Raw genomic sequence first — 10,033 nt, forward strand, 5'->3', positions numbered from 1 at the left:
CGCATAGTGAGGATCCCAAGTAGTCGGAGTGCCAATATCACAACCGTTTATCGAAGTCATACGTCAGCGAATACGAGGCGACAAAGGCAATTAGGTTAGCTAGGGCAGAACCTCTATAAAAACCCGAAGCTCAACGACTTGACAATCAACTGTGTGCTCACAGACTGTAGAGATGCATAGCTATCCATGCATAAATCATTTGATAGCATTTGTTTCAACACTGATTATCTCTCCAAACGAGACCATCTGTCGCTCAGTAGATCAGACGGTTTTGAAGCCGAATTCTTCAGATCTTCGATCCATAGTGTAATTTGGTTTGTTCTCAATGAATATTTCTCAGAGGTGTGAATTGGAGTGTCATGAAAACGAGTTTGAACACATTCTGCTATTATAGTGAGGTAACTTTATTCTTGGGGCTAAGAGACCATCATGGCGCTTAATGAATGCAATCCAGGACCGTAGTTATTCCATAAATTGCAGTAAAAATCACGTTTCAGGTGATGACTGATACGAACGAAAGTCAGTTGGGACTGTCTAAACCTAGTGGATAATCAGCAGAATGCTAGCTTCGGGCAAACCCATGATTCAAGCAGGGTAAACGTCATGAATACTGTTCGCCTGTTTCCTACAGCTCTGCCTGGGTCAATACAGCTCGAGTTCAGCCGGTTCAAGCGTTGGCGGATGTATGGCTGATAGAAGTGAGATAAGTGGAATGGTGAGACGGCCCAACCAACGCCCAACGGTGGCGAATGAGCCTGTACGGTCGAATCTTTCTAGCTCACAGCTTCGTGAGACAGTAAGCGAACCTAAATCGCAATAACCAAGATCACAAAGCTTGTTCCTCATAGCAGGCAGAGGCCTAATGAAAAAGAGGGTTTGTGCACTGCTGTACCTCAAATACAATGAATAACATCTTATCACACAGCTTGTCATTTTACCAAGACCAGAAAGGGAGCAGATGTACCCCATTCGGAGAACAAAACACAGGTACGGTGTGAAATCTGACCAAACGGCTTACCCATAGGTCACAAGAACTCATACCCTTCCTGACAAAGTGTCACGGGAGGAAAACCGTTGTAAAGCTGACAATCACAACGGCATACGGCAAGCTCATGTGTGCGATTTTACCACAAATGACTTTGAGAAGATAGACATAAACTTCATGCGTCATGGGAAGCTATAAACAAATAAGTCACGACACTAATGCACTTAAATCTGGCACAAAGTGCAAAGAATTCCCATTCCAAAAAACTCCTGAATTTTTGTTAGACACGTAAAAGACGCACAACCAACTGTCCTTGCGATGCTAAATGTCATATACGGAAAATGCCCACTAAGTAAAACCGGCTTTCCTTGCGCGTGAGATAAACATCGAAAATTGACTATCCCAAGCACGCTAACTAAATGGAAACTGTCGCTGTTTGTCGCAAATGAAAATTGGTGCACAAAAGGGGAAAGTGCAAACTGTAAATAGGGAGTGCGAGGTAGCGGAACGTTTACATTGTGGCAGACAAACGTATGTATTCGCCAACCGAAAACTAAGTTTTCCAGTGGACATCACATCAAGTGTGCGATGAAAAGGTTTCAAAGGGTTGTTCGCGATATACGATCAAAAATGTTCGTGGAAATGATTAACTGTTTAGCCAGATCACACGCTTCTCACCTACTGAGAAAGATGCTTATTGTATCCAACGAAAAGAGCTTTGGAATGATTTCCCCTAGCCACCACTCAAGGATTACATCCAGCACCCAAGACGCGAAACTAAGTGACAGTACGTAGCAAATTCCGAAGCACCACAATTTCGAGGACACCACACGCTTGCCTCGCCCACAGTGTGCGTTGCACTTCTGAGATCCCAGGCACTCAAATAACGAAAGGATCCATAAAGTGGGATCCGTCAGTTTGTAGGGCAGGCAATACCCACTACAAAATTGAGGTTTTCAGCAACTTGTTGTGATCAAAAACCCTATCAAACAATAATCAACCACTGAGATGGTTTCAGACGGTGGTGCTGGATAAAAATATAGCTAAGGAAATCAGCTAGTATGTAACGTGGAAAGGCTTCTTGATTCAGTGCTCGGTCCAAATCCGAAACCTGTTATGTGGAAAGCCTGCGTAAGTTGTGTAAGCTCCTCCAGTGAGAACAGAACCAATGGGTGATAAACCGATGAAAGTATATCACCATTTCACAAAATGTACCTGCAGGGAAGCCTGTCGTTTCCATTCCACGGGAGGATGTCATTTCGTCGGTTTCAGTTAGACAGGACCAAAACAATTTGCTGTCTGAAGAAAAAAAGAGAAGTAACTGGATGACATTTTTACTTGCGACAGGAAGCGACCGAAAAACAGTGACTACTGATCAAATGCAGTGTCTCAAGCAAGAAAACCACAACGCACTAGGCAAGTTCCAAAGTACACGGGCACAAACGGATGGTAGCGCAACGAAAAATGCTGCATCTAGATCACACTACCGACAAACAATGAGTAAGCAAACGAAAAGTAGCAACTGAAATCAAACCGAGATGACAGTGTGCGTGATAAAGTGGAACAGAGTTCATCCATGGGACATATCAGTAGACACACCCTCTACAAGGCTCACACACTAAAGTAGTATTGGATTCCAAGTTAGATTGCATATCGACGAGTTTCCCCAGGTAATCATTGATTTAAGAGAGGTTCCTTAGACAGCACTTAACTTAGCCGTGTAGTGTTGGAACAGTTCCGTAAGTTACAATGCGTAAAGGTGAAATCGGAAATACCAGCTACCTGAGACTACTTTGTGCTCGACCCAACTATTTACTTTCCCGTTTGCGCGGTTAGTAATACGGAGATGGGTTCATCAAAATAAATGGTCTGGAGCACAGCATTTGTCCCAAAAGTTGCCTTCCATGTTATGTACCAATTCATTTGCAGTGGTAGTAGCCAGTTCAAAAGTTGGACGGAAAGGGGATTGTTCCATTAAGCTAGCGAACACAGTTCCGAAAGCCAGTGATGCAGTACAACCGCCATAATCAAGCTGAAAACAAATCCAATCTTCACTTTTTCACAAAGAGCACTGAAGTTGAACCCAGAGAGATATTCACAAAGTTGTTTCTTGACTCTTACCAGAAAAAAAGTAGCCTAACTTATGTGCACATAAAGTCCTCGATCGATCGATGCAGCTGTTAGAGCCATAGATCATAATCTTTTTTGCAAGGCGTGGCGGTCGTCTTTTTTCATGATACTATTGTATGTAATCCTCTTTGACCAACGCGTATGAAAGTTTTCATAAACTGATGAGACGAAATTTCAATTTTGAGGGACTAGAGCATTCGGTCCTGACTGTGTCACTAATTCCGCTTGTTTGAAGATGGAGGAGAAGGACTTGTTCACAGTTCGATAAGCTCAGTGGGATCACCGGGGGACCGAATGCTGTACCGGAGGAACGGCAGATACCTACCGTTGTTCATGTCTTTGAAAAATGTGCTAGATCTAAATTCGAGAATCATTCAGAGATCCGTCTATCCACCATAGCTTAAATCGTTCACAGATATTATCTCGCTTGAACACACCAGCACCTGTGAGCAGTCGTGAGAATCAAACACGGTTCCCCATGATTCTGGTTGCGTTGACTCCTTCTTCAACCCACTTAGAGGCAATTATGTCCAGAACCCTCTCACCCCTCCTCGTCAATAATGAACGACATTTGTCAAGGACTTAATCATAAGCATATATGAAAGCAAAACCTGAGAACACCGGTGCATCGGTTGATGATATCAATCTATTTGAATAAAGCCTTACAATAGAAGGAAAAATGGGACTCGGAGACGTGCACCCACCCAACACTCGGACAAACAATCTGGATCGAAACTGAAAGCGTCAACCGTACTAACGTCAGTTAGCCGATATGTATTTCAGCGTCTCCAACAAACAGAGAATATAGTGGGTCCCGTACTAGAAGGCGAACAGAAGCAAAACTTTCCATTCCCTTCTGGCGTGTCATATTCCACCCAACTCCGGGATTACGCCACTCCGTGGGAAAACAACACTTTCCTCAACAAGCTTAACACGTCTCGACCGCCTTAGCTTGCGGCGCTGGATGCATTCTTTGAGTGACCTAACTTTTGCAACGTCAAAGACTCGTTTCCTGATCAAATCATTCCGAATTCGTTGGTTTCTGCCGATTTCAGCTTTTGTTCTGAGGCGACGGTGAACATGCCATACATCCACCAAGCAAACTGATCAAGCGCCGAAACTGTACACCTCGCATTGTAGTCTGATATCCGCGTCCTTTGAGACCCAACGAAATGCATTTTTGACGTCGCAATTAGGTCAAATTGGTAAAAGCACCACTGACCTTCGAGATTCGTGGAAACACTTCGTCTGTCACACTACCGTCAGAGTTAATGCAATTTTCAAGGTACTTATAGCGCTCCAAATCCTCGTGTTTCTTGTAGGAAAACTTCTGAAGAGCTCCCTACACACTCACGCGCCCATAGGTATGTGAATACACAGCGAATCATACTCACTTTTGGGCATACCCTGTTGCACAGGCGTCCTGCAAAAACGAACCGGTCGACACAATCGAACACTCTTGAAGCCAAGGCACACCTAGATTGTAGGGCGCCTGTACGCATGCCGTTCCCAAGCCTCCTTTTTTTACAGAAAAGCAAGTCGTTTCAATCAGTAACTGTTATGCTTACCGGAGGCCTATTTGAGCTTTTTTAACGTATGTTGTGAATAATTCAATGAAAACTGACGAACATTCTCACGGTTCTTATGTACACTAGTGGATCTATCCACCTATAGTGATCCTCTAAAAGAGGCAATTCCCCAGCGGATGCGATATCAGCGTTCGCATTAGACGAAACGTCGGAAAGAAATGCTACCAGTCCCAAGGCACATCATCACGAAATGCGAGCAGAACAACACGCCTAAAAAAACAACACATTCATAATCTGTTGCAACCACTGGAGGTGTTCAAGTGCAGGGGAGCAAATGCAGCACTCGCAAAAGTAGCAACAAACATCGACTACAGTGAAGCAATATTAGGCGAGATATTTTCGGGAACATACTTTCGACAACTTCATGCCAGGTGGCGTCTGTAAACGCAGTAGTGAGAATACCCAGAATATGGCACACAGTAACAAATACTCACTGTAAGAATAAAGTGAGTCTCTGAAGAGAGCGAACAACGAATCGTGGTCTCTTTTTCGTCTCTCCCTGGAGTAGTCCCTTCTTGGTGAATATTCACACCAAATTTGTCACTAAAAGGAAACGCTACTGTGACCTGTAACGGCTATCCTTCCGTTTAACTACTCCTCCAAGCCATTCCACACCTGTACCTACTATTCACATTTTGTTTTGTCTGCCTCGCAATCACGCATCAACATCGTGCCAACGAATACAACCTTTGGCTGTATCCGTTGGCACGATGTTGATGTGTTACAGATCGCAAGCAATCACGCATCAACATCGTGCCAACGAATACAACCTTTGGCTGTATCCGTTGGCACGATGTTGATGTGTTACAGACCCATCCAAGAGGAGAGCGGTCTCTGTTCAGATGAGTGTCTCTCCGCCCAAACTTTCGTGTAATCTGGTGTAATTAGTATTTGGCGCATTTCAGGCGTGAAATACAACCTTCGAATTTCAAGCCACCGTAAAAGACGGTCTATAGCGCTTCAGTGCGCCCAGTTCTGTTATAGGAAACAAGGACGTTTCTGTGAGTAGGGGAAATGAAGCTCATATCGCTTGACCATTGTTACCTACGTAGCACTCCCAGGGTCTGGTAGAAAGTCACAGTGGGTGGACAGGTTTCTAGACGAAGCAGTTAAGCTCAAGCTAGTAATGCAAATGACGGATGACGTACTATTACGCAAATCTCCTCTGGTCTAGCCGTGTGCAAAGAGATCACTGTACCAGTTGGTTTAAAACATTAAAGTCCCTCGTCAACAAATTCAGCTACTCAACTCCTATCATCCTAGATGATAACTTCGGAAGCAAGTAAACTAACAATACACGGCAGACTGCCAGCACGATCCAATTAAATAGTTCATTGGGTTCTGAAATCTTGCCTCATCCGAAACTCACTTCACCAAGACAGTAGACCTAATCAAGGCTCCCGACGAGGGGTTACTTCCTCTGCCTTCCCTACCTTCGGTGAACGACATATTAGCAGCTGTAGCCAAGGTGCTTCTGGTAAAAGGCTTTTGGCTGACAGAAAGAACAAACGAACGTCGAAGATCTATGCATGTAAACACTCCCTGCGACTTTTGGTTAGCTAAATTTATGTATGGGGAAAAAACAATTCAACCAACAACAGTACTGTACACGGGCGAACACAGTCCGTCATGTTTCTAAAAGCTCTTCCGCAGACCACGACCGGTTTCACCATTATTAAGGCTCATTAGGTGGGTTTATTCCGCGATTTCCCGCCAACTCGAACCTATATTGGAGGAAACTCGCGAAATATAGTTATTTGCATGCCAACCCTATTTTAACCTGAAACTCAACTGAAGCCCAGCTGGATCTCTCGTTTATCATATTCCTCTCCAACTGACATGCTGCACAAAAGCAGCTCTATGTTTCAGTTGGTATGATACTTGGGATGTCACACAATGTTTTCTTGACGGAACACTACTCGCAAGGTTCCTGAAGGCCCTGTGACAGCCTATGACGGGTGCTGTTCTTCTAGAGGTTAATTAGGTACCCACAATCCCCGAGTTTTCGCTAGCCTTGTGTTCTGCTTGAACTCATTGGAGAATAAACTGGTTGGCGAGCATAACTCAGTCAGTGAATCAGCAAATGTTATTGGCTAACCCGAAAGAGCTCGGGAACTGGGAGGGGGGTACAAGTCCAAGAAGAGACGAATTCAATGAGACCAAGGTCATTCAACAATAAATAATTTACTAATGGCTTCCTCCGGCTCAAAAGGAAAGTAGTTAGAGATTCCGAAGTGGCTGCTCCACTACAAAAACCCAAAACAAAACATGAAAGTCGTTAGGAGTACTCATTTGGATCTTGCATTATGCACAACCCAATCGTTGTACAATCTCGAGAAAATGGAATCCCGTGAAACTTCTAGGATTCAGAGCTGTCCAGAGAATTCACAGTTTTTTCTTCACTCTCGATAACTGCCTTCTTGTTAAATCGAAATACACCCTTCTCCTATAAAAATCGGTGTGTATTTCGCTGTTCCTAGTGAAAACCTAAGTGACCGGAGCTGACCATAACTACAAGATTAACTGCATTGGACTGTGTAGGTGACAGCGATGGCGGACAGTGGGAACATCTCACAACCTGTAAAACGATCAGGCAACTGAATATTCCACAAAGAATGAGGCCATTCGAGGGAGAGAAATACAACATTCACTTCCCAAAGAACACACCAGCATCAGAGGGGCTCAGCAAACGACAGCCCCATAAAAAGAAACGTGATAAGTGAGGGCAATATGAATACATTCCACTGAGCCTTGGGACTGGCTTTTTGGAAGCAATATTGAGCAAGGGGAACAATCAAATCAGTGAGAAAAACTCACCGACAAGAGGAGATTTCATCGTACTTGGGCTTGGGATGTCGTGGTTCAAATCTAAATCAACCAATTCGGCCTCTGAAAACCCGTGCGGCAGAGTATAGTGAGATGAGTCCGGATAGCCTCGAGGTCGAGAAAGGCCCGATATCTGAAGCGATGGAGAATTGGGATCAGAGGGTACATGCCTCAAGGAAAAGCAATAAGCCGGTTGTAGCAACCGAGGATAGTCAAAAAGGGAGCAGTGATAGGCATATCATTCATGCTACTCAAAAGATATGTCCGTTTTCATAAAGGAAACTACTCACAAGGTTTCAGAAGAGCTTGGTAAACAATCGGTAGTTTTTATTTGGGCAACGTTTCGCTTTTGACACAAAAGCACACCTGCATGGGTCAGCTGGAGTGACCCAAGACCGTTCTCCACACGCTAGCCAGTTCCACGCCTTCCATTCTGTTAACGCTGGGATGCTTGGTGATTTCTACCGCCTCAGCGATCAGTGGACCGTAGTCCTCGCCTCAAAACCTCAACATTTTCTAAATCTATTTTGTGTCCCGTGTCGAGTGCGTGTTCCGCAATCGCCGAGTCTTTCATTAACGCTTGATATTCATCTGCGTTTCTCGGCGGCCTGTTTATTTTTCTACTATGCTCTCCGACTCTGATGTGTAGTTCCCTGGCCGTCTGTCCTATATAGACCTTGGTGCAGTCATTACACTTAATTTTGTAGACACAGTCCCTGGTTCTGTTTACCAGTGCAGAGCGCAAAGTGTTCCCCCTCTGGAAAGCTACTCTTATATTAGCCGTGTTTAGAATTCTTCGAATTACCTCCGACGTCCCTGGTTTATATGGAATAACAGCTGCCCCGATCCATTCCCTGTTGGGTTTCGCTACCGGTACCAACACCCTTCGCAATTGACGCCTAATCAAACTAGCTGGATATCCACTACCCCGAAGTTTGTTCTTTACCTCAATTTGGGCAGCTGTCCGATCAGCTTCTTCTGCGCACAGGGCCCTTACACCCCTAAACATTGATGAGGTAATACTGGCGAACACCGACTTCGGATGGGCAGATGAGTAGTTCAAAACTGCTCCAGTGTCGATTGGCTTCTCGTACATTGTGGTCTTTAGTCTTTAGGCATGTAAACTGAAGGGTCAGATGTACACTGATTTCCCAGAAAACTCTTACGTTCATTTTCATGAAGGAAACCACTCACAAGGTTGCTGAAAACTCTTCGACAGCCAACGACCGGCTTCGCCCTTCTTGGACCTCATCAGGTAGGCGCAGTCCCCGAGTTTCCATCAACCTGATGTTCTACTTGAACCCAAATTGGACCGTTTTCGAGAAATACACTCATTTGCAAATTAATTTAGTTTTCATATTCGATATTTTTCTAAGGAGAATATACTACGATATCTCGAATATCGTGCCAACTGAATCATGAGGCGGCCTTTGAGCAGCACATTCAGTTGTAGAATATCATAAACGAGAGATTCAGTTGAGTCCCTCGTGAAAACCGATTTGATATGTGCGTTTATTCGGAAAAAAGTCAAAAAGGCTGACTACAATAGGACCGGATGCTGTCTAGGTGACAACTTAAACACAGGGTACTAATTTTCCCACACGGCCATCGAGAAGTTTTAATTCAGAGGTATATGAAAAACTGTGGTTAGAAAGATAGCCATAGTTTACGGATCCGTGTGATGAGATGGGGGTTTCTAGGTGTACGAGTTCAGCTAAAGTTGACAACAAAATCATATTAGTTATTGACTGAAAGATGTACCGGATGTCAATACTGAATCAAGAGCGGAGGGTGGAACGAATAACCATGTTCAATAATACCATTCCAGTTTCAACACAGATCACACTGGGTCAACACACCACTCAGGTGACCGACGTGCAACTGACTAGATGTAACCGAAGGCCACTCAATTAGTAAACATATGCGAGGAGCAGTCAGCAGAGAGGAAAAAGTGAGGATGTACGCACCATACGAAACAAGCGTTACTCTGTCAGAAATCATCATCATCATCATCAACGACAGCATGACATCAGTGCTCAACACCAATGCTTCACTGCCGTACAGCCATGACTTATTTGAAAGCCTTATTGTAAAGAAAAGAATAAAGGTGGATGGGGGAGGGACTTAGTGCTAGCTTAACACAATCATTCCGAGGTGCCTACACCTCCAGACATTCACTCAGGCAATCTGGACAGAAACTGACAACAAGAACGCCACTGACAACGGTTGGCAGCCATATCTTGTAGTGTCTCCAACAAGGCACAGTGAGGATCACGCGGTCCACATCCTGGAAGGCGAGTAGCACCGACAGCACCCAAGCGTTTCATGATCTACTTCATACTCCTCTGCCAAGTCAGGAGTTGGTCACCTCTCTGTTTACGCCACTCCGGATTGGGCATGGAAAACAGTACTCTCTTCGGCAAACGATGGTTCGGCATGCGTAAAACATGTCCCAACCAACGCAGCTTCTGGTGCTGGACACATTCTTCAATGGAAGTACCCG

The 10,033-nt window shown here is 44.5% G+C and overlaps 1 protein-coding gene across 1 annotated transcript in view; it reads right to left on the bottom strand.

Moving 5' to 3' along the window:
• Window positions 1-2,099: 2,099 nt before the first annotated feature.
• T265_06438 (hypothetical protein) overlaps window positions 2,100-10,033 on the bottom strand; it is a gene marked incomplete at both ends in the record, with an annotated part of 26,678 nt that continues 18,744 nt past the window's right edge. The window contains 2 exons of the mRNA XM_009171706.1: window positions 2,100-2,284; window positions 7,522-7,663. Coding sequence (XP_009169970.1) covers window positions 2,100-2,284; window positions 7,522-7,663 — 327 coding nt within the window. The remainder of the gene's footprint in view (window positions 2,285-7,521; window positions 7,664-10,033) is intronic.

The sequence above is a fragment of the Opisthorchis viverrini genome (assembly GCF_000715545.1).
Source record: "Opisthorchis viverrini unplaced genomic scaffold opera_v5_137, whole genome shotgun sequence".
In the NCBI taxonomy this organism is placed as follows: Eukaryota; Metazoa; Platyhelminthes; class Trematoda; order Opisthorchiida; family Opisthorchiidae; genus Opisthorchis; species Opisthorchis viverrini.